The following is a 25,828-nucleotide window of genomic DNA, read 5'->3' as shown; positions in this document are numbered from 1 at the left end:
AACCCAGCCTTACAGTGACTGACCACAAATGCAGACATCAGTCCCAGGATGACCTGGTGGTTTCTAGTGCTAAAATCTTTTGGACTTCATGTGTTATGATTACCTAATTCACTTCTATGGCCTTAAATCAGGTCTCACTTCACCTGCTATGGCAAAGTTTGTTGGTGAATTTAATTAATAGTTCACACACATGTAAATGTTAACCAGAAATTTTGAGAACATGTGTTGCTCAAAACCAGCGGTTTGTCTTAATCTACTCCTTGAAAAGGTTTTACTCACTTTGAATGGTTGACATCTAGCAGAACATATTTTCTATCTTTGGAAAAAAAAAAGATTGCACCAGTATAGCACTAGAAATGTAAATTTCAGTTTACCAAATTCATGCATACTTCAAAATTACCTTATTTTTATACTCATCAATTTCTCTTATATGGCTCATCTTCAACTGTGTCTCATGCTGCTCCCAGAGCAACTTTTGTTGTTGTTTCAAGCTCTCACATTCAGATGCCATACTATCTAACATTCGATTCTTCAGCTCAACTTCTCTTTGAAAAGAATATTTGTCTTGCTCTAGAACCTGCAAGGAGACAAGATGAGTCAGGATAACTACATAAAGGCACTCTATTACCAATTACTGTACAATTACAAGCGTCGGAACAGTAAGATTCCACTCACTCCATAGCTTACCTTTTATTTATTTTTTAATACAATCAAACATTTTAGTCAGAAGACACGCAGCAATGGCTTAATTACAATTATTGTGGTTTTCTTAAGTATGCTGGTTGTCCCCAAACTCTTTTGATCCCCCCTTTTTAAACTTCTTGGGAATCATTAAAAGTGGAGCCCATAATAACCATGCTGATAAATCTAAAACTGCTCTGGCCTCAATCCTTTAATGTCCAGAATGTCCATCATTCCTCACTGTTCACTCCACATCCCCGAATTATTGCAGGGAGTCACTGAGTCACATTTTATTTTTTTGAAGTCAAACACATTTATGTTTTACTTCTATACCTTTGATATTTTTTGCAGGGCTACGCAGGGTTTCAGTGAAATTGAACAAGAAGCTGGTATATTCAAAACCAAAATATTAATGGTATAGGGGAAAAAAAATACAACAGAGTAAAATTCAGCAGTCAAAAACATTTTAAATACTTCAAAATTCCATTAGAACTTTTTCTTAAAAAAAAAAAAAAAAAAAAGATTTAAGCATGGTATTTAAATACTAACAATGCAGAATTACAAAAAATATAGAAAATATTTTTTGAAAACTAACTTTAAATTAGTAATCATGTTCTCTTAATATACAAGGCCATATTTTTGTCTTGTATTCTACGAATTGTCCACATCAACTAAGTAAATCCCAGCATAACTATATAAAAAAAAAATGGCACTTCCAATTGCTTCACCAAATAACTCACCGAGTTATTTCTGTATACAAACTTTAAAACGAAAGGTTTATGAAGTGCTTTTCTGTTAAAGGTTTAAGTTATTTGCATAATGACTTTATGCTGTATATGAGAGAAATTAGGACTCACCTTACACTTTGCCCAGAAAAATATGACATTTTCTTTATGACTTTGATGCAATGTTCCTATGTTTTATTAAACTAAGAGCAAATAAACACCAAAGGAATGCTTCACATCTTTAATTTTTCCATATACTGCACAATGTGTGCCAAATGTTCAAAGTGTCCCAGGTTCAAATCCTAGCCTGGGCACACTCTATGTGGGTTCTTTTCTTATATACCAAACAGGTGCAATTTAGGTCAACCAGCAAGGTCTAATATGGTTCTATACAGGAAAGTAGGAATGTGTACATGAAAATGTAATGGAATGGACCAACAATCTATCAAGATTTGTTTTTTGTCTTGTAACCAATGCATTTCTGGCTACTGTGATACCAAACAGTTTTAAGTACATTGTAGAGTGTTCAATTTATGCTACAACAGTGTACAGTCTTTTCACACAAACAAACTCAACTGGATTCTACAGTAGTTTTCCATCATGCCTAGATGCCAGTACATTTTAAGTCTTCCTGCTCTATTTCTGTACTTATCTTTCTTTAGCTTAACTATTATACTACAGATTCAAAAATACAAAATACTTAGCTATAAAATAGTTACCAATAAAAAAAAAACATGCAAACCTAAAAAAGAATTAAGCAGATTCAGTGGCTGGATAAAATAATGTGTCTAAAATTGTCAAACATAGCATAATGTACCTCAATACTGTTGGTCATCTCTGCACGCTGTTCCTCTAACTGATTCTGCAGCTCATGTTGCGACTCAAGCAGTTGTAAGCCATACTGTGCTGCCTTTTCCAATGCTTCTTCCGTCTCTTTTAGTTTACAGCGCAGTCGCTGCACTTCTGACAGCTCCTCTGCTGACATTTCTATGCTGGGAAAAAAAAACTTTAAAAATTAAATTGTTAAATACATATGAAGAGGAACTGATAAACCACAACTGGATATAGAATAAATGGTATTATAAAGATGAATCTTTCACTTTAAAGATGGATTCTTTTTATAACAAATTCATTTTCTCTCTTATAGAATTTTAATAAATTTTTAATGTATGGATTTCAAAGTGGACATTTTTAGATATGAATATTTCAGAGCTGACCCCCCACAAAACAGAAAAATAACTAATTACCCCAAAATCTCAAAAACGATTTGACCGATCTGATTGGAATTTGGTGACATTATAGAAAAAAGAAAATTAGGCACCTTTTTTGGGTCTATATTTGCTGACAATAATGTAGCATATTAACACACAGCATCTCTTTATCAGCTCAGCATTAATAAGTGATTGCTCAGAGAAGTGGGGTAGCCAGTTTATGCAAATGACCAACACCATCAGAACAGCCTCACAGAGTGGAAAGACAAAAGAAAATGGGCAAAGAAAATTAGGTGACATGATTCATGGAAAAATCTCAAAACGCTTTGACTGAATTGATTGAAATTTGGTGATGTTGTAGAAAAAGAATATTAGCTGACCCATATATATATTTTTTTTATTTACTGATAATAATGCTCTACATAGTAGGCTATGCTAACATGGTGCATGCATCCTTATATCAGCTCAGTGCTGATAGGTAATAACGGACAAACAGGGATGCTGCTGCGTGAAGAGTAGGAAGAATCCTGCACAGGAAAAAGACACTGGGTGATATATTCAAGAAAGATGTGATCAGCATACGTTCTATAACTCTCAACTGGTTTCCAGGCACTATTTCTGCGAGTACCCTTCGCTAGAGGAAACTTTGCGGGCTTTAAATACCACCCACTTTAAAATACTACTTTAAGCAGTAGCGAAAACAATCCCAAAATTAAAAACGTTCAGTTCACTACCTGGGATGCCTAAATGCAAAGGCAATGCAGTTTGCAATAAGTTAAAATAAGACATGATTCAGTGCTAGCAGTGAACCAGAGAAGTGCTGGCCTTGGATACTTTCATTACTCCTAGGTATGACATTGCCAAGGGAAGGAGAGATGCAAGATGAACCAGGAGAAGTCTACCAAAATAATGGTCATGAAACAGCAGGGAGATTGGACAAAGTAGGAACAGGCATGGAGAGGAATCTGATATGAGTGAATCTCTGACAAGCAGAGCTGCACAGTTATCATTCCCAGAAGTAAATGATATCTTGCCCAAAGGTGTTGAAGCACTTGCAAAACCACAGACAATAGCGCAATCTGAATAAAGATACATTTTTAAAAATGGAAATGGTAAATTCAGGCTCATTGATTTTACATGTGAAATTATAATAGACAGAAGGTGAATTATTGCAACAGCTTGTGTACGACTTTAGACCAGTGTTTCTCAACCTTTACGGTCTTGCGGCCCAGTTGTTTTATTCATAATTCACAAGCGGGGTGGTCTCTCGTAGTGAAGAGAGTGTGAATGCCAGAGGAGTTCCCCTGTGGTGAAAGATGCGCAAATGTCATAACTGGGGAGTTGGGAATAAGCATAAGCGCAGATAGATAAATATTGCAAAGCACTATGGGGGTCAGGGCAGCTCAGCATGGCCACTGAGGTCCTAACCACAACACACTGCAACTTACTGACAAACCCAACAGCAGCAGCACACAACGCAAAAGTGGGTCATGACCCAGTGGTTGGGAAACACTGCATTAGAAAATTCAGCAATTATTCTGGATGTAATATGGGACTTATCCATATAAAATTATAACACTGCACCCAAAGGCTACTTAGGAGTTCCAGATCTGTAAAAGCCAATATTCATGTTTAAAGGAAAATACGAAAAAACATATTTCCTTACATATTAAAGGTACCACCCCAAAATTCCTCAACCTAATGCCAATGACCAGGATGAGAAGTAGATGATCAAACTGGGTACCCTGTAGACCAGGATGAGAAGAAGCTGACTGCCTAGGTTGCCCATCTGAAAACCACAGTCCCAGAGTACTGATCCAGAAGTAGAAGGTAGGACAATCTTGTTTTCTTTACTATTTTGACTTCAATGTTTGTGTAAACAAACAAAATTACCTGGATATTTTAAAGTCTGCATCATTCAGCTATTTAACATGACCTAGACAGTAAATAATCAATTTGCTTTGAAAAGGCCGACTGCAACAGAACATTTGTCTCTACATATTACCCACATCTTTTTAAAATCTGGATTATCTAACTATCATGAAGTGGACGGTACATAATTATTTTGCAATGAAAACGCTGTTTGCAACAGAACATTGAACTCGGACTAATTCAGTGTACAGCAGTACATAAACACATTAAGTCATCCCAATGCATGTGTTGCAGGTTATATGGCTTTTTGCAACCTTCTATTCTTACGAATGCTCTATTTTAGAAAAGGTTTTTTGAAGCAGACAGGGTAAGTACTGCCGGTTCTCAGAATATTCTGATTAAAATATTAACTTGGTCCAATTGGATGTCAGAAACTCTTCCTTTAAAGCATTTGAAACATCCCTAATTTACTGGAATTCTATAAGACCAATAAAGGCTGGAACTTTCTTGTGGAAATCACTGCCTTCATCAGCTGTCCAAATCCATGCTTTCCTTTCCTGTTCTTGAGGACTGCTGCAATACATTTTCCAGGAAGGCTGTCTAAAGTGGATTTTTTAACTCCTTTGCACACTACTTGAAAAATCTTGTGTGCTTGTGCACCCCCAGACGTAAGCAACTTATAGGGAACATTGGTCACTACTACTTCATAGTCAAAATTATCAAAAGCAGTCTCTCAGAAGTTATAAACAATCATTTCCGAGGGATTGACCACATATTGTGTTGCCACTATTAGAAACAGTGTCCCAGATGCAAGGACCATTATTTTGATGCAGAGGTAAACTCAGTGGCAAACAAAATGTTGAAACAAGAGACCCACAAGTCGTTAATAAGAGAAAAAGGCTAAGATGGATGACAAGGGTACATGCACCCTCTTTGATAAGTACAACTAACTTTTCCAAGAAAACACAGTGATGCCTTAGGAAAATAGATGCCAACAGTGGTGAGAAAAAATATAAACAGCCCTATGGCTATCTTTGCAGCATTAGCTTAAGAAACTAACAATATATTCTGCATACTGGTCAAACCTTTTGAATGTAAAGCTAATGTTCCACCTTGCACTAACTTCAGCATTGTGTTATTCTAGAGACGCTATGCAGTGCTGATCTATTTCCAGGATTAGCAGATTCAAATTTGCGATTTGTTTCAACATTAGTAAAATGAAAATTTTTCTGTTTCTTGGAAACATCTCTTCGCAATGCCTTCACACATTTTTTCCTACCCCATTGCTCTGCTCTTTGATCTACAGCTGCACTAAGACCACATTTGTTAACAATTCTTCCAGTCATGTTCCAATGCACTGTTGAACTTGAAATCCTTCACTTACTGCTGCTACCTAATGTTAAAACTGATCAGCAGCTATCGCAGCAAGCAAAATATGGTTTCTTTGCACATTAAACACAATGGAAAATAACTGTCATATTTCCAAATTATCCTTTTGTTGTTAAAATTGGCTTTAACATTAAAGTTTTAAAAAGCATTTTCAGTGTCTGCAGTGTTTGTTATAGCCATCTGAGGCTCTCTCATGCAACAGTTTTATACACAGCCTGCTTTTAGCAGGCTGCTGACATGACACGGACTGTCTAAAACAATGAGGCATAATGGAGAAAAATATATATATTGGTCTCACTTTAGTTATGTATAACATCTATTGCAGCTATAAATTTCACATGTATATTTAAAGCAATGATACACAAGTCATAAGAATGTCATGTTCTACAGAAGCAACATTACCAAAATTGATACTGTAGGTACACAGAAATGATAGATTGTAAGCATTATCACAGAATTTGAATGCTAGATATGGCACCTTTCTGGAGTCAGTACTACTGATCTATATACGGTACTTTAAAAACACAATCAACGTTCATTTGCATCCAGATGACAATTATTAATTAACTATGTCTGCGAGCCAAATAACTGGAAGAGCGATAACTGTTGTCATTTGGTGTAAACATTACCTTTGACACAGGTCTGCCTTTGTAAAGCAAGGTGTGATCAGTAAGTCCAAAAACCACATCATCATCACCACCAATTAATACTGGCCTAATTATAACCAATTTTCCTGAAATCCTTACTGACACACATCTGAAATAATTAAAAAACTGAAATGTCGGATAGCATGATACCAAAACATTTCTTTTGTTTTACACTAAAGAGGCCTTTCTTACAATTAAAAATACCACCTCACTTTTAAAATGTGTTGTTTACATTTTAATAAAACATCAACTGTCTTCAAAACATTAATCATTGCACAATGAAACAGCTAAAGGGGAAAAAAAAAAACACAATATCAGACACTTGGAATATATCCACTCTTGTTGGCAGGGCAATAGTAATCTCAGACCATCTGTCTATGTCATCAAATTAGCATCTGTCACACTAAGATTTGAGAAGATAGTGTCCACAACTGCTACAGCATTACCAACGTATTCTTCTGCACAAAAGTTAAAAACAGGTGTAATATTGTCCTTTGTCGTTATATTTTATATACTTACACATTTTTTTCTTCATTATGTTAGATAAGCACTTCAAGGAAAAATGCATGCTTATGTATTAATTGTTTAATGTACTAGATATAAAATTGTCACACAAAAAAAAGCATTTTTAAAGAAAAACCCAAAATGTTATCTGAAAGAAACTGCTTTGCTGATGATAAAAATGCGCTGGGAGGAAAAAAAAGAGCGACACAAGAAGCAACTATTCAATAAATCAGCATGATGAAAGATTACTGCACTGATGTATTTTAAACTAATCATATATTATACAAAACTACATTAGTCAGGATTGACTCATCTTTGTCAGTTAATGAAGTAAGACTAAATTTGGAAACAAAATGCCTTTATTAAAAATAAATTGTAAGGAAGACCGCATCTTAAGACTGCAAAGTACAACTCTCTCCTAGATAACACAAACCACATGCAAACTATGCTAGCATGCAAATCATCTTAAATTACACAAATTAAGAGCAATTGTTTAGCTTGCTCTTTAAGTATAAGTGTGTCTGTACATACATTTAATAAGTCGAGTAAAGACATCTAATAAATGATGTTACGTTTAATCTGTTCCATTATTGCATCTTATTTACTGTCCGTTCTCTAGACCATACAGTGTATTCATCTAGATCTGTAATAATTTGCACTATGGGAAGTAACACTTGTGAGTAGATTAGCATTAAAACAAGTGTCACTTTGATATTCCATTGTGATACTGGAAAATGTTTGATGATGATGTATGCAGGCATTGGCGCTAAATAAGGACAGTACGGAGTGCAAAACAACACCCTAAGATATAATCAATTTATTACATTATTAGTATTAGTTTTCATTGTATAGTAAATTAAAAAGCAAATAAAGGAGAATAAAAACATTTTTCTATGCTCCAATCTTCCAAGACAGGCACTAAACAATACCTAAAACTTCAGCTTGGAACAAGCTGTAAGCTAACGAGACAAAATATCTGGAAAAAAAAATTAAAGAAAGATAGTTAGTGCTCGCCTAGTAGATGGTTCTAATCGCTATGCGCTGCGCGCTGATTTTCTCCGGGTGCTGTGGTTTTCTCAGATTCCCACGACGTGTATGTTTTGTTAATTATGCTCTTTCATTTAGCCCCGTGAGGGTGCACTGTGTTCGGCGATATCGGTACATACTGCAGCTTCAAGTACTTCTCTGATGGAGGAAGTGGAGTTAAAACCAGATGGATGAGTTAAAATTTCACAGTTGTTGTAGGTAAAAAATAACACTTAAGTATCGGCTGACGACTTTACAAACGATCGCAGAAGCCAAATAGGTTGACACAAAACAACCCAAAACCAATCAGATATACAAATACTTCCAAGGCATATGTCTCAAATGTCAGCGACAATTGCAGTGCTATTCCTGTAGCGTTAAATTTAGATATCATTTATACACGCATCAAAACATTATCTAATTACACCCAACCCCCACCCCACCCCACTAATCACGAGCTGAAAGCAATAAGAGCAGACACAAAAGCAAACGAACCAAGTTAACAATAACATTTAAGAAAAAGCTTAACAACTATATTTGACTAAAGGTCTAAGCTGATGCAATTGTACATATCTATGCTAACATCAAAACTTACTTTACAAATGCTTAATTTTACCTTTCTCTAACTTTCCACGCTCTATTCAAACAAACAGCCGACGAATTTGAATTCAGCTCCAGCACGCGGCAAATTACCGCGAGATTTACAATTTAAAACTCAAACTCTGTCGCGGAGCGTCATGGGATTTGTAGTCTTGCTAGAATGTCAGTCGGTCTAATTATGTCGTACGAGTTTTATTTTTTTACTATATCATGATTGTTAATTGCAGAGTTTATTCCTGCCTTGCACCCTATACTAACTAGAATTAAACAGTTTGAAAATGACATGACTTACCCACTGAGTTGCAGAAGGTTGTCTGTAATTCTTCCAGTTAAGCACAATATAGTAATTTAATAGTGTGGTACAGGTTATCAAGCAACTTACCCCTATGTACTTTAATGCCATTTTTTTAAATAATATACACCAAATATTACCATTAATAGATTAAGGGTGATTATAACACCCAGGCTGTCTGAGATCTATTATTTTTGTCCAAAATAAATAATAATTGTGACTATGCTCAAAACTTTTGGCCTAGTGAATCTTGAGATAGATGGCAGTATTTTGATAAAATAGAAATATCACAGCACTATACTCAGAGCAGAAGAACTTGAAAAAACACAGACTCTTTAAGAAATACAGGATGCCACAAAGTCACTCAAAAGTGGGTAAACTGCAGGCCCTGATGGCTACCCAGATGAGTTTGATAGAAGATTTTCAACTACGTTGGTTCAATTATTATTAACAATGTTTGAAGAAGCTAAAGAAAGCAAAACTCTAACCCAAACATTCCACCAAGTGCTACTAACTATTTTTCCAAAGACAAATTAAGACTTACTATAATGTGCATCATAGGGACCAGTTTCACTCTTGAATAACGATGTTAAGATACTAGAGAATGTCTTGTCTAGAAGGACTGAGAGGACTGCTTCCCTTAGTAAAACTTCTACAGCACATTTCTATACAAGGCTTGTAGCTCAAAGTGCTTTGCAAGAAGTTAAAGAAAAAAAACTACAAGAAAAAAGGAAAAACAACAAATTAGAAATAAATATGTGCAAAAATGAACAAATAAAATACAGTAAATATTAATATATGAATATGTTGTAATAAAATATAATAAAAATAGATATAAGCACAAAGAGGTGTGACCTTTAATGCCATCCTGTCAAACTCAGTGAATTGATATTTTATGCCTTAAGAACTGGTTTCTGTATTAAAAGTCTAGGTTAAAAACATAATTTCCTTGTCTAGATTTCATCTTATAGATCTGGAGTTGTAGGATAGAATTTCCGCTCCAGGCACTGTCTGTATGGATATTTTTCAGGTATGGTTTTCCTCCTACTTCTTAAAAACATACAAGCTAGATTGGGCAATTTTAAATTGGCCACATATGAGTCAGTGCGGGTGTAAACATGTATTTACCTGAAAATGAGTTGGTACCCCTATTTTGTGCTTTGTGCTACTGGGATAAGCTACAACATCTACATGTATGTCCCTTAAGTGGATTACACACGTTTCATGTTGGAAAGATGGATAATTTCTATGTCACATTTACAAATGTGTTAAGTGATCTTAAACTCTATGGTCCCATAAAAGTTTGCTTTGCCAATTTCTAGTTAAATTAGATATTTTCTACAAACCTAAAAAATGTTGTAGTCATGTGAACATCCATATGTTATTTTATATAATGATTATTATTAATATTAAAATATTTTATTCAATGTAGCTTGTTTAGAATTTAAGTGGTCATTGGTTGACACAAGTTGCATGTCTGTGTGTGTTTAGCACCCCTTTGAGACCATAATGATAATACAGTATTAATGTTTTTATATTGTTACACATGTGCGCATGGGAGGCAGCTAAAGGGCTTGAGTAAGGGCAGTTCCGAGTCATACCAGGATGTGGCAGAGTGCACTGACTCTTTTTCTCCCTTTCCTGCAGACAATTCACGGGAGATTCTACCTGGTCTTCTTGATGTCACTTCTGAGACCGAGCCTATGAATGGAGTCCTTGCCGGCTCCGGCCCCTGTGATGTCATGTCCGGGCTCGAACCTATGGCTGAAGACCTTCATGAGCCCGACCTCTTTGATCTCACTTCCTGCCTTCCCCTTTAAAAGCCTCCACCTTTTCCCTAATCCCTCAGTTCTGTTTTGGACCAGTGCTGTATACAATTTTACGACTTTGCAGCCAGGATACCAATTACATAGGTGGCTGCCCCAAAACGTTCTGTCTCTGAGTCAAGTTTGTGACAAAATTTGCAATGCTAAAGCCATGGATATTAAAAATAAGATGGACATCCATGAACATAAAAGGAGAAATTCTTATAGCATGTTCAGTTTACAAAATCCTTTAAATGGTAGATTGCTTGAAAATGTTTACACATTCTGCATTTTTCTTAAATTCATATGTGTCTGGTTGTGCTACACGATGTACAGTATAATTCTGATTAAAAGGACATCTTTAGTGTAGTAGAACTACTTAGTGTAATTTTGATTATAAGGACATCTTTGGTGCAGTAGAACTACTGATCACTTTCCACGAAAGCCTTTTTTTCAATAGCAGTGACTAAATATTTCCAACTTTTCTTCTTTTTGTTGTTGAACCCACTTAATCCAATTCAGGTTTGAGAGGTATGTAAGCCTATTTTGGCAGAACTCAGCACAAGACATGAGACAGTTCTGGATGTCATGCCAATCTATCACAAGACACACTCACTTAAAGTATATACCCACAGTCAGTCATAAGTAACCAGATTAGAATCTCCAATTACGTCTAATACACCTATGTCTTTAGAAAATGAGGTGTAAAAGGGCACACAGGCACAGGAGAATGTGCAAAAGATTTTAACCCATGACTCTGAAGCTGTGAGACACCAGGCCTAACTGCTGGGCTGCCATGCTGATTTCCATACTTTCCATTATTAAGAAATAGTGTTCTTCATATAATATTTATAAGATGACAAGAAAGAGTAAAAAAGTCTTTTTTGTACTTATAGTACCTTAATGATTTTGTTGCGTATCAATTTACAGAGAAATTATTAGTTTAAAGTATATATTATGAGTGTTTACACAGATCTGTATGACTGCCTTGACCTAAAGTATAGTATTCAAACCTTTTACTCTTTCAGTGAGTGGTGTACTTCAGTGGATGGAATGTTTATAGGAGGAAAAGGTGACAACTACTCTTTCTAGTGTCATGGAGAAATGTTCACTCTCTTTATAGAAGGCAGTTTCAGAGTCCATATGGGGATGCAGAAAACATCATTATTACACAGCAATATAACAAAGAGAATTGACCGTGGTACAAGTGCTTAAACTAGAAAGTGCATCGATATATATTACATTTCTTACTTCTTATGCAAAATACTCCTTCTAATTCTTTCATCATTACCTAATGTCAAAGACCACTAATGTCCATCATCTAAACGAAACTTGCCCACATCACTCCTTACTCTGTGCAGGTGTGTCAGACTTGTTTATCAATCAATTCCTTTCATTAAGTCGGAATCAGGAGGACCCACACATGATATACTGGGCCACTGAAATGAAAAGTAACTTGTTGCACCAGCATTCCTCAAGGCTGAAAAATTCAGGCAGCTGCATTTCTAAGACAATAACACTTAGTTTTCTCTTTCTTAGTACACTCGATTAGACAATATTCTTGGCTTGTCTTCGCCCCATGCTAGTGTCTGAGCAAGCAGGGGCCAGGATGCTGCAAGTGAAAGAAAGTGGCCTTGAGCTGATAAGTACAGGCAGTTTTCTAGCTGTTTGGGAGAAATAAAAATATTGTACAGGTACAAGCCTTTACTAATTAACTCTTATATAACTTAAAGCTAGCTAATTCAACATGTTGTACTTTAACCTCATTAAAAAGCATTGATACATACATTTTAAATTTTCTAAAATATTTTCTAATATAATGGTCTCCTTAGCTCTGTTAAAGTTAAAATCTCAGCAGCTGTATTTCTAAGACTGTGGGCTGTTCAGCTCTCTCACAGTACACAATGTTATTTTTGTGTCCAGATCATTTATGTATATTAAAAATAGAAATGGTCTTAGCACTAACCCTTGAGGGACACCACTATTAACATCACCCAATTCTGGTAAGGTTTCTCACACCAATAACCCTGTTATTGCCTGTTTTAAACAGTGAAGCTCTGAAGAGCACTAAAGACTCAGCAGGAAATGCCTGAAAAGACAAAGGCAATCCAAAGTAAATAAGTCCCAATCACAAATCCAAAGTATATTAAAAAACAGAGCACTAAGGTAAAAAAATACAAACATTCACAAAACAATTAAATAGCAAACTACACAGGAGAGCTACCCCTACCATGAGCACATTCAATGAACTGTAAGTGACTGTGGATTGTCCCCAGTTTTATATGGCTGATGGAAGTCCCTTGACAGTGATGAGCAGGTGGCCCCACCTCTTGGGGGACCACCAACAACCCACATGGAACAGAACGGAATACACATGGACATATAGAAACTAAATAATTAATACTTTAACATAAACAAAATAAACAGAATTAACATAAAAACAGCATCTGAACCTCAGTCAGGGATGGGGAACGCTGTCAGAAGCACAACACTTGCATCTCAAAACAAAGATGGAGTCATGGTAGAATAACAAATGATTATCTATTACATATGTAATATTTTATTGTTTAAGTATTAGCAAAATTAAAGTATCATAATTGTACAATGCACACAAAATGTAAAAAATATACAATCAATTAGAAAAATGTATTGTTTGAGAATAAAAAAAAATTGTTTAAACAAACTGAAGTGGATCTTCAGATGCACAACACAAAGACGCAATGCTTAAGGTGTTGATCTCAGTTCTTTGGTTTAAATACTGCTGGGGTCAGTACATTAGCTGCCTAATTAATTGACCCTACCTGTTTAGAGTCCACATACAGGAGTCAGGGCAGAGTACAAACAACATAATTCTTAACATAATACAAAATAGAAAATAAAGAAAAACTACAATAAAATATAAATTAAAATCATAACGTTCCATAAAGACAAGATCAAACAATAACAGAATTAATAACAAAATATGAAAACGTATTTAAATAACAAAAAAAAGATTAAATAAACAAGGCATAACCTTGAGCCAGAGCAGCAAGTCTGGCTGTACCATAACACTTTGACACAGAGAGAGATGGATGCTGTTTTGAAGTGACTGTGTTGTGATATGAGGTCACAAGGCATGTATGAAATGATTGGCAACTGTACATGGCAACAATAAGTTAAATGCTGTTGCCCATGACAAAACCCAGCAAAAAAGTGATGTATTGCTAAAACAATGCTGTTGCATTAGTTATTCAAAATACTGTTATAATAAAATATCATAATTTTGGTATTTGGTACACTGTATTAATCCCTGAGGGAAAGCTATCTTTTTATGTGACCCTTGGAGGTCAGAGTGCAGGGTCAGCCATTGTACAGCTCCCCTGGAGCAATGATACACAAAAAAAATCCAAAATACACAGAAGAGATTATGACAATCCCTTTTAATAATTATGCTTTCCATCCATCCATCCATTATCCTACCTGCTATATCCTAACTACAGAGTCACGGGGGTCTGCTGGAGCCAATCCCAGACAACACAGGGTGCAAGACAGGAAACAAACACGGGCCGGGAGCCAGCCCACCGCAGGGCACACACACACACACACACACCAACACACTAAGCACACAATATGGACAATTTAGGATCGCCAATGTACCTAACCTGCATTTCTTTGGACTGTGGGAGGAAGCCGGAGCACCCAGAGGAAACCCACACAGACACGGGGAGAACATAAGGATATGTTTTTTCATTTTAATTTAATTTTAAATTTACTTTTTCCTTGACTTTGCTTAATTAAATGCATTCAGATAACAAATTACACAAAGCTCTGATACACATGCAAATGACAGTCTTAAGGGGCAATGTCATATCCACCTGCTCATTACAGAACAACATAATTGGGCATTTCAGGAGTGATACAATAAATAAACACTAGCAATTTAAAGCATGCTCAAGAAGACAGTTAAATATTGCTGGCTCTAGTAACCTTAGGTAACATAGCCTTAATAATGGTGATTTATTTTAAGTAAAGCCTGTTTAAAAGAAAAATAAGAGTCTTGCTTAAACCCAGTACTTGTATTGTTTAGATAGGACTGGGGTGCAAGACGCTCTCTAGTATCCACAGTATATATACAGGGGTAGGCAAAAGTAAGTTTACAGTTGTTCATATAGAAAAAGACATGCAGGTCAGGATTATTATAATAGCTTTATTAATTCAATAGCTTTATTAACTTTATTAACTCAAAAGAATGTCACAATGGCATAATGCACTTACTATTTACAGTATATATAGCATGACTAAAATAGATCAATACCTTGTACATATCCTGTACCACTCTTAAATATCTCTCTGCCACTTCCGACTTCCTCAAATTGTATCACAACTTCCCTCTAGGCATATGACATACAATATTACCTGAATTACAGCATGTTTTGACAGAATAAAAAAAGAATGCATTTTAGGGATGACCAAATTCCATTCTCTATCAGAAATTGTAATTGATAGATCCCATTCCTATTGTCTTTTAAGATTATCAACATATCTTAAATAGATCACATCTAAGTAGAGTCTAGAAATACTAACTGCATTCCCATCAATATTTGCAAATAATTCTTTGGGGATAGATACTGATGAAAGATGAGGGAAGTTGTGCAGGTTACTTTTGATGAAGTTTCTAGCTTGTTTATATAAAAAAGTAGTGTGCTACTGGCAGGGCCGGCAGCACCCTTAAAGCAAATTAGGCATTCACCTATATCGCGGGTCATAACGGGTTAGCTACCAAACAGTTGTTTGGCGCACTAATAGGTTTGGCCCAGGGTGTAAAAAAAACTATCACCGACACTGGCTACTGGAAGATTACAAGTTGTCTGAAATATACAGAAATTTCTAAAGGTCCAAATACTTAGTGACTTCCATAAAATAAATTCAGATACAGAAAGTGAAGACCCAGATTAAAATATTTTCTTCTTTAAGTTTTATTGCAGCATTAAATTTAGATAAAAAGTTTGTTCATTCATTCATTCGTTCATTCATTCACTTATTCATTTATTTAGTCACTCATCCATTCATTTATTCATTCACTTATTCATTTATTCAGTCACTCATCCATTCATATCCATACAGATATTAAGAAAATAAGGCCATTTATGTCTCAGGTAATTAAGATACTAAGATGTGCGAAGCGTGCACAGGTTTCATCTATGCCACATATTTAATCCCAGGACATTGGGACTAAAAGTAGCAGTGATAACCAATACTTCATTGTGCTATTTATTTAGAAACCAAAGTAAAATGCACTTTACAACATATACATGTATACATTTGAGATCGAGGTAGTGGTATTACATAGTCTAGTCTGACATAAAATGACTAAACTACTGAGCTACCCTTTGGTTAAAAATATTGTCAAAACATTCTAGCAGTCTTATGTTTTATAATATTAATTTTTTATTTTTAAATCTTGTCAAATTTCCTAATAAACACTATTTAAAAGCAACTTGTGCCAATACATCAAACTCTAATATAATAACAATAGCAATAATAATAATAATAATACATTTTATTTAATAGGCACCTTTCTTAGCACTCAAGGTCACCTTACAATGAAATTAAACAACATTAGTAAAATAAAAACAAAGAGAATGATAAATTAAAAAGCAATAATTAGCAAACAAACAAAGATAACAGGCAGTAACAGTGCAAAATTCACAATTGGTATGCCAGTTTGAAAAGATAAGTTTTGAGGATAGTTTTAAAATGTGATATTGAATCAAGTTGAATAATATGAGAGGGAAAAGAATTCCAGAATTGAGGAGCACTATGAGAGAATGCTCGCGCTCCCATAGAACTGAGTTTGATGTGAGGTACAGAAAGTAGAGCTGCAGATGAGGATCTGAGGGAGCGAGAGGGAGTGTAAATCTGTAGGTGATCAGTGAGGTAGGGGGGAGCAAGGTTGTGGGGAGCTTTAAATGTTAAGAGTGGTATTTAGTATTTTATTCTGTAGTTAACAGGGAGCCAGTGAAGCTGAGAGAGAATAGGTGTAATATGTTCAGTGGATTTAGAACAGCAGGTTATTATCCCGGCAGCAGAATTTTGAATAAGTTGTAAACTATGGATATGTTTTTGTGGGATGCCAGATAAAATAGCATTACAGTAATCTATATGTGAAGTGACTAGGGCACTAACCAATACTTCAGTACTGTGTTGGATAACAACAGGACGAAGTCTAGAAATGTTTTGGAAATGGAAGAAGGCAGTCCGAGAAACATTACTTATATGAGAAGAAGAAGTGAGAGTACTGTCAAGAATGACACCCAGGCTCTTCACCTGGGTAGAGATGTTTGTGTTAATATTGTTAATTAAAATAGAAGACTGGTTAACCTTAGCAAGTGTGGATTTGGAACCAATGAGAAGCACCTCAGTTTTATTGCTGTACAGTTGGAGAAAGTTGTGAGTCATCCATGTCTTTAAGTCTTGAAGACATGCCATAAGAGTATCTGGAGGGAAAACAGAAGTGGATTTAGTGGATAGATATAGCTGTGTGTCATCTGCATAACAATGTAATTTAATATCATGGTGCCGGAAGATATTACCTGTTGGCAAGATATAAATGAGAAAAAGAAGCAGCCCCAAAACAGAACTAAAAAACGACTGTATTCTCAGATTTATAGCCCTTTATTTGAACAAGTTTCCTCCTATTAGTGAGGTAGGAAGAAAACCACTGGAGAACAAGGCCACAGACTCCAAAACTAGCTAGTCATTTCAAAAGTATCTGATGGGATAGGGTGTCAAATGCGGAGCTGAGGTCAAGAAGCACAAAAATTGATAAAAGTCCCATATCAGCTGCCCGGAGAAGATCATTTGTGATTTTGTACTGTATAAGTACAGATTATAATGTACAAAGGTATACATTGAAAAATTGTTTTGATTATTTCATGTATTTGTATATATTTGTGAGTACTGAATTAAAAAATGAAAACTATTTCCCTCCACCACGCAACATTCTTTAATTAAAAACATTTGTTTTTATTTTAGTTTTTCTGTTGTTTTTGCACTATAATTAATCAAATATTAGTATTTTATGTTATGATCATTTGTTTGAATTTAATATTCTTTTAAAGTAAAATCAATGTTTAAGCAAAAAAGTTTTTATGATAATAAGGGCAAAATATAGCTGTAATTAAACACGGTGATGACTCATAGCAGCAGGCAACAGCATTTGAAGCCATTTTTCAAAATGTCCATGTTTTCTCTGTGAGTGGGAAAGCAGAGACCAGAATTTGCATTGGATTCAGAAGGAATGGCCAACTAGGAGAAAAAAAAAAAACTACAGCTAGGTGCCAAAAACATCATCAGACCTAGCTTGGTGGATCCAGATAAAGTGCTACTATCACTGTTTCATATTAACCTTGGATTACTGAAGCAATTTGTCAAAACCTTATCAAAAGATGCAGCCTAGTTTATGAATTTGTGATGAACATTTCCGGGTTTGTCTGTGGCTAAATTTTTGCTGGTTTTGATATTTGAAAACGAATATCTGATGCAGATATTAATGGTGCAATGAACAACCTAGGATGAGAGGCTTGGGAAGTCATTTCTAAGTTAATAGGTAAAAATAAGATCAAAGTGATAAATTGTGAAAAAATTATGAATTAAGGAATTGGGTAGCAACATGGGTCTCAGAGTGCACTTTTTGGCTTTGTATGTGGAATTTTTACATGAAAATCTTGGGCGTGGTAAGTGAAAAGCAGGGTGAAAGATTCCAGCAGGATATCAAGCACATTGAAAGAAGGCCACAGTGGCGTTGGGATGTCAGTATGCTGCTGGACTACATAGGGACGCAGCAAAAAAAGTGCATACACAACAAGCCACCAAAGGAAAAAACTAACAAGTGCCAAAAACTACAGAACTTTTATGTAAGGCAGTAAATGTTTTTTTTTTCCTCTTTACATATATGTTCAAAAATAAGATCGACTAAATATTTGTATGTTGATTTGGAGACATATTGTATACATAAATATTGCGTAATTTGTTAAATATTAAACGTCTTTCCAATTTTGCACTTAAATGTGAAGTGGTGGAAACATTCTAGGTATACCCTTAAATTCAATTCCGGCATGCAGATAAAAATCATTTTTTACAATTAAAACAATTTGTATGGGTTTCATTTTCCAGACTTTTGGAAAATGTCCATTTAGAGTTTTGCTCATGCGTTCATGTAAAATTGTTTTATAAAGCGCTCATCTCCACAGGGTGCCGCTGGCAGGCCCACTGAAACGACTGAGAAAAAATGGCCACCATGTAACTTGAAAGATCGTTCTAAAAATGACAAAAGCGCCAATAAACACAGTTCTACAATTATGTTTGAATGGCAAAACAATTCGCAATAAATTACGTTAGTATTATCCTTCTCATGTTATAACATCTCCACTAAAAGAAACCTAACTATAATTTTAGATAATGGCTGAAATTAATTTCTTGCAACAAAAAGCAGAACAAAACGGTTCAAATTTCACAAAAGTCCTCGCTGTAAAGGCCTAAGCAAATGACGTAAGTTTGTCCAATCAAATAGCAGGAACATGCCGCGGGAATTAAAAGAGGGTGGTCCAAGATACGAGATCTTACGTCACGCAAGGCTGCGATTTATAGACAAAAACGAAGCTGCTCGACGATCTACACTGCCAACGCTGTAGAGAGGGAATTTAGCGCAGGGTATCTGTGGAAATAACGGAAACAATGGAAAACCAACTTTGCAAGCTCTTCGTCGGTGGGTTGAATGTCCAGACTACTGATGATGGACTGCGAAAGCATTTTGAGCAGTATGGAAAACTCACCGACTGTGTGGTGGTCCAAAATCAGATGCTTAAGCGCTCTCGTTGCTTTGGCTTTGTCACTTACTCGACTCCAGCTGAGGCCGACGCAGCTATGGCGGCCCGTCCGCATGTGGTAGACGGTAATAACGTAGAGCTGAAGAGAGCTGTTGCACGTGAAGATGCCGGTAAACCAGAAGCCCTGGCAAAAGTGAAGAAAATCTTTGTCGGGGGCCTAAAAGAAGATGTGGATGAGCAACACCTGAATAATTACTTTTCTCAGTTCGGCTCTATCGAGAAAGCAGAGGTAATCAGTGACAAAAACACCGGGAAGAAAAGAGGTTTCGGCTTTGTCTACTTCAATGACCACGACTCTGCAGATAAGGCCGTTGTGTTGAAGTACCACACGATCAACGGACATAAGGTGGAAGTGAAGAAGGCTCTGTCTAAGCAGGAGATGCAGGCTGCCTCGTCCACAGCCACTCGTGGAGGTGGTCGTGGCAGAGGTGGACGCGGAGCGGGAAGGTCTCAAAATGGCTACGCCGGTGGAAGAGGAGCCAGCAGTTACAACAATTATGGCGGCGGCTACGGTGGCGGTTATGGCAGCAGTGATGGCGGTTATGGTGGTGGATATGGGAGCAGCGGTGGCTATGGCGGCGGTTACAGCGACAGCCAAATGGGAGGTTATGGAAATGGCTACAGTGACTTTGGTAGCGGCTATGGGCAGCAGTCCTCGGGCTATGGAGCGATGAAAGGAGGCAGCTTCTCTGGCCGAAGCAGCGCTCCATATTCGAGAGGTGGCGGCTACAGTAGGGGGGGCTATGGCGGCTCCTACTAAGTCGAGATCCACACCGCCTCTGCAGTCCACAGCCGTGCATCGAGCATCTCCGTCTCCTTAGCCGGTAAGAAATTTATGATCCTATTGGAATCCCGCAAGCAGAACTCGCAGCAGCACTTCAGTTCATTCGCTCAGATATTTCGCAGAATTATGGACACTGTGAATCTCAATCTATTATCTAGGAAAGTCGGCCTCTCAGACCCACGCTGGTTCGGATAGGTAGGAAGATCTTTTTTTCAGCAAACCCTGCCTTACGCCACATCTAACTGTTGCATTACCACAGTTAAACATTACGGAGTAATAGGTATTTAGATGTCCTTTCTATCCTTCCAAAACCTTCTAATTCACTCCAAACTTTTTTTTTTCTTCTTTTCATTTTTAGTTTGGAGTCGGATGAGAATTGTTTCTATGATTCCGTATCAGTATACATTGACTGCATTTTTTGGTAGTGAAAGTCCTGTTTAGGTTTTCTTTTAGCATATGTTCTTGTATTAGTTTTATCTTTGTCTAATTTTAATTTTGTTGCGCAATTGAGCAATGTTGGTTTCTTTTTTTTTTTTAGTCCGGGATTGTGTCAAATGCAGTGAACATGTAGTTGATATGGAGATCAACGAAATGCTCCGATGCTTTATGCAACTCCCTCCCATCTGTCTAATTCAGTATTGTATCTTTTTGAACGGTTTTTGAATTTGTTGGCCGTTTTTCCTTTGGGTGGGAGTGGAAGTGGAGTCCTACATGTTCATTGCAATGGACACATTTCATGACCATGCTGATCTAAAGGGGCGATCTATTGAAGAGGACGGTGTTTAGGATATATATAAAAAACCTGCACCAGGATCTTGTAAGGGTTATTGACTGGTAACTTGGGGGAGGGTGGGTGTATTGACTCCGGATATATACATTAGTGTACGATGTACGTAAGTTATGTATGCTTGTAACCGTTAATGAATCTTGTAAAGGTTTATGTTGATAGCAAATGTGAATATAAAACTCGTTTATATTTAAGGTGTTTCTCCAAGGTTGCTATTTTCCCGTAAATGTCCTGCAAAAATGGACTTTGGCGACCACGGACACGAGTTTCAGATTAGTTATTTTGATGCCTTTTCATTGTACTTTCTTGGTGCACAGTTTAACTTCAGCATTGTTAAAACTGGTATAATTGTATGTTTCCTTTTTTAAATAAATATTCATAATGAAACCAATCAAGGTTATCCTAATTTCGTGCTGGTTTAGTGACAGCGAGTGGCAGAGTCGCTTATATGTAAAGAAAGGTAAGGTCTAATTTTTTAGGTTTTGAAATGTGCATGTTTTGTCGAATTGTTTGGTTATTTGGTAAATGTAATCGTTGGATAAAGCTTGGGTAATTTTTATTACTTTTAATGTTGCCTTAATTGGACTTTTAAGTCATGCAAATTTTCTGAAGTGGCATAAATTTATCATACTATCCAGTAGTAAATGATGAGCTATAATTTTTTCCCCCTTTTTTTTGAGGCTTTGCTGCTGCAATCTTTTTAAGGTGTCTTTTTTTTTATATGTCAAGAATTGAGAAGTAGTTTTTTTTTTTTTATTATTATTATTTTTTAGCCTTCTTAGAATGAAATAAAGAGAACTCCAGAATTGCTTCCTTTAGATCCAGGACCAGTTTTCTTACTGAATTACAAGATGGCAGGTCTCCAACTTAATGGCTGTTTAATTTCACTGGCATTCTCAATCCTACAGAGGACTCCCTCATAACCAGCATTTTTGGAGTATTTTTATTTGGCTCCATTGTCTAGAACAGTGAAGCTTTAAATCTTTTTAGACCCGGTCCATGAGTTTTTATTTCACTACTAATGGTTTTTGAGCCCTTATCTCCCCACACTGCTTAGGTTTATTGTAAGGTTTTTAAATGCAGTACTGTGTTTACAAGCACCTCATGTTTAACATGCCTGGGTGTGATGCTTAGCAGCTTTATTCAAGGTTGTCTCTGGCTTATGGGCATTTGCCCTTAATAGTTCTTTCATGTGTGAAGTATTTCAACACTTTGCTGCAGTGAATTGGGGTGTTTTATGTGATCCACCTGAATAAGCAGCGTCTTTAATGAAATATTCAGAGTCAACTTAAGCATTAGTGTGCTGTCAATTCCTTACGATGTTTACTCGTGGAAGAATGGATGGATTTTGGGGTTCATGATTATTTCTGATTCCTATATTTAGGTATTCATTTATAAGCCTGGTACTTCACAAATAGCTGTAGAAGTTTGTTTATACTGGGACCCTGTTCAGTACCTGGGGTCGAGATTGTGATAGAACTGAAAAGTTTCTGATTAGGATCCTGCAACTCTAGGTATGTAAATTAAACTCTTATCTTCACCTCCATGTTCGTTTATATGCACCATATTTATTTGATGCCCCAACAGGCGATACCTGCAGTAATAGTGTTCAAGTTTTATTACTGAATCTGTAGATGGGAAGCTAGACTTCACACAATTACTAACCATAGTAAGAATTATTAAAAATTTAAAAAAATGAAGATTGAACTTGATAGCTTAAATTCTAGTACTTAATTGTTAAATATTGAAAGTAATTGGCTATGCAATGCAAATGGAACCCATCTATACCTTGTAATATCTAGTGCTTTCTTCAATTTAAAGTATTGCTGCTTGTATTTTTTTTCATTCCCCATTTCCTATCATGTCAGATGTCTTTAGATTTGTTGAATCTGGTTGAACCCATGAAGACTTGTAATTGGCACATTATAGAAGAGCTTCTTATTTTCTGGGTAAGAATGGCCCTTTGTTGGGTCTGCGAGTGCATTTTGTTCATGGTAATAGCACTTTTTATTTATATTAAAAAAAAAAAAAACAAAAAACAAAAACTTTTGTGGCAACTTTTTTCCAGTATGTTTGAGATTAGTTGCCATCTTGAGTTGACAAACAAATCAAATGTCAGCCTAGACTTCATTTGGTTTTTGTCTGATCAAATCTGATGAAATAGCTGTATTTGATCTGCTTGGGTGTAATTAGTTCTAGTGCTGCGTTTTATTTCTTAACCACCACTAAAGGAATTGCCTGAAATCTCATATCTGTATAATTCTTATTTTTGGCTTTGTTGAGAAAATTGACCTTTTTAAAATTGTTTTAAATTGGGTGTGATGTAATTCTCTTGGAAAAGACATTTATCCTGGACTAATATGCTTTCTTTGTCACCAGGGATTTACCCAACAGCTTTGTGGTGAGAAGTAACCAGATTTCCATCTTCGAAGAATGCACAGGCAAGTCTAATGTCCGTGGTCATACTCCTTTATGGCATGAGAACATGCCGACATAGAGGGAATGATATGAATTATACATCAAGTAGTTGCATTTTTGTTAGAATGCCGTGTTTTGATGCTCTTTAATATCAGTCTCCACTAATTTATGCCCATCTTTATTTTAGTTTTGACTGAATACTTGAACAATCAACCAAGAAAGCTGCTTTCTCGAGTCATAAGAAATGAGGTAAGAATGGATAATTTCAATAGATTTCTCTAACCATTCATGGTTGTTATAGTTTCATTCTTGGTAAATTGCAGACATGTTTTGAGTTGGCACAACTGACTGGGGCTTAATTTTTAAATTATGCTTACTGTTTTAAGTATTTGCTAGATAGTCCTAAATAGTAGTGTATTAGTTTGTCTGTCATTCAAGAATGGAGGGAGATTGATGCTCTTGCTAATAGCACTGCTTCATGATTTACCCTTAAAGAGATTTTTTGGTAGCTACCTTACTGACCATCATTGATTTGAAGATTTTTGCTTTTTTTTTTCCCCTCCAGGAAATTGTTGCACATCAGTTCCATCTGGAGCAGATTTCAGTATAGCATTGTGTTCCAACTTCGTTCTCGTCTAGGCCTCCTAGGACATTTTTAAGCACGATTTGAAAAGTTACAACAGCAGACATGGCAGACTTTGCACGCTTGCACATAGAATGTCCTCCTTGGAATAATTTAGTGTAAATAGGTCTTTTTGTAAGCTTATAAACTGTAGCAGTTATACCTGTTAATTATTCAAGCTACTGATTTTCTTGTGTTAACATTTTTCTTTTAAATTTTGTTGTAAATTTTTTTTTTTTAAAGCAAATTACTGGAATTAAAGGCTTAAACTGCGTCTAACATTTTAATCTGGGTTTTAGTGATGGGAATCATTTTAAGATGTTAATAGATTGTGCTGTTTTATATAAATTTTGAAAATATAAAAATATATATTTTTAAACCAATAAGTGGCCAGTTTGATTTATTAAATTTGCAACGAGTTGTTACTTGTATAAATAAAATTTTTTATGTTGATTATGCAGTGGTTTCCTGGATTTTAATTAGTGCGCTTTATCATTGCATTATACAATTTAAGGTAACTATTTTTAAGCTGATGTAAAGTTGTTTCTTCATCTTGGGGTTTTTTTTTTTTAAATGTATATAAAGTTTGGAGTATTTCATAAGGATTAAAGTGGATTTAGTAGTTTTAAACGTAAATGTGCCAGTGGCTGATAATATTTGCCATGTAGAGTGTGAATTTACCCACTGTTTTTAGAAGTGACACTATGCAGTGAAGGATGGTGGTCGACTTCATTTAACCGGTGTGCATAATAAATGCTGCTTTTTGTTCAGTCTACTAAGCAAGAATATATAGACACCAGCATATACAATATGAATAAACTAATAAAAGACCAAAATGAAAATTTACTACACAATTTGACTTGAAGTTTTGTCCTGTTCTAATCTTGGATACTTTTGGAACTATACAGGACTATGGCTGCTATCTTTCTTGTGCAGAATTGGTTTTTGTTGCTTTCTCATTACTGTTCACTGCACTCACGGTACATGTAAAGACTGGTTTTGAAAATACTTTTGGTATCTTGCAGTGCAGCATATTTTGTTTCTGATAAAATATATGCATTGTGTGTACAGTGTTATGGTCTGTTTCTGTCTTGAGTGGTAGATTTTGTGTTGTGTAAGTTTTGGTTTAACTTTATACAAATGTATCAAGTCTTGATTTTTCTGTTTTGCACTTTCTACAAGAAGTGGCCATTGGCATTTGCTGTAGTGAAATTTTGCTCTGGTTCACTTCTTGAATCTTGAACGTTTATCCAAAATACTTCAACACAGAAGTACCTTCCTCACAAGCAGACAGTCTTAGAAATCTACCTTAATAAAAGGAAAATTGTCTGTCTGTGTCCATTCGGTTGCTATGGCCTCCAGCTCACTTATATTCTTGGGCTTGCATGCTACAACTGTTTAATATCCCACCAAAGATATTTTGTTGGTTTCAAGTCAGGTGACTGTGATGGTCATTCTAGAATTTTCCAGTGCTTGAGGTATGCTTGGGATCAGAATCCTGTTGGAACGACCAGTGATGCCCAAGCTTCAGCTTCCTCCATAGATGGCATGACACTTTCTACTAGGATTTCTCAATATTTGATTGAATTCATCTTGTC

General features: G+C 35.9%; 2 protein-coding genes and 1 long non-coding RNA gene across 6 annotated transcripts in view; 2 read left to right on the top strand and 1 right to left on the bottom strand.

Annotated features, from left to right (window-relative positions):
- spdl1 (spindle apparatus coiled-coil protein 1) overlaps positions 1-8,770 on the bottom strand; it is a 40,388-nt gene extending 31,618 nt beyond the window's left edge. The window contains exons 1-3 of one of the 4 annotated variants that reach the window (XM_039776494.1): positions 8,672-8,770; positions 2,224-2,398; positions 401-577 (exon numbers count right to left, since the gene is read on the bottom strand). In XM_039776494.1, coding sequence (XP_039632428.1) covers positions 401-577; positions 2,224-2,391 — 345 coding nt within the window. In that variant the 5' untranslated portion in view covers positions 2,392-2,398; positions 8,672-8,770. The other 3 variants (XM_039776497.1, XM_039776495.1, XM_039776496.1) reach the window with 3 other exon arrangements.
- Positions 8,771-19,364: 10,594 nt separating this feature from the next.
- Positions 19,365-21,581, top strand: LOC120541849 (heterogeneous nuclear ribonucleoprotein A0-like). The gene has a single exon (XM_039773744.1). It carries the CDS (start codon positions 19,468-19,470, stop codon positions 20,377-20,379), a length of 912 nt encoding a protein of 303 aa, XP_039629678.1. The 5' UTR covers positions 19,365-19,467; the 3' UTR covers positions 20,380-21,581.
- Positions 21,582-23,790: 2,209 nt separating this feature from the next.
- Positions 23,791-24,613, top strand: LOC120541850. Its single transcript, XR_005636102.1, has 2 exons — positions 23,791-23,857; positions 24,174-24,613. It is a non-coding gene; the product is annotated as an uncharacterized LOC120541850 (long non-coding RNA).
- The last annotated feature ends 1,215 nt before the right edge of the window (positions 24,614-25,828 follow it).

This window comes from Polypterus senegalus, chromosome 13, assembly GCF_016835505.1.
Source record: "Polypterus senegalus isolate Bchr_013 chromosome 13, ASM1683550v1, whole genome shotgun sequence".
In the NCBI taxonomy this organism is placed as follows: Eukaryota; Metazoa; Chordata; class Cladistia; order Polypteriformes; family Polypteridae; genus Polypterus; species Polypterus senegalus.
Note: the sequence above shows the minus strand (reverse complement) of the source record. Positions and strands in the feature narration are given on the sequence as shown.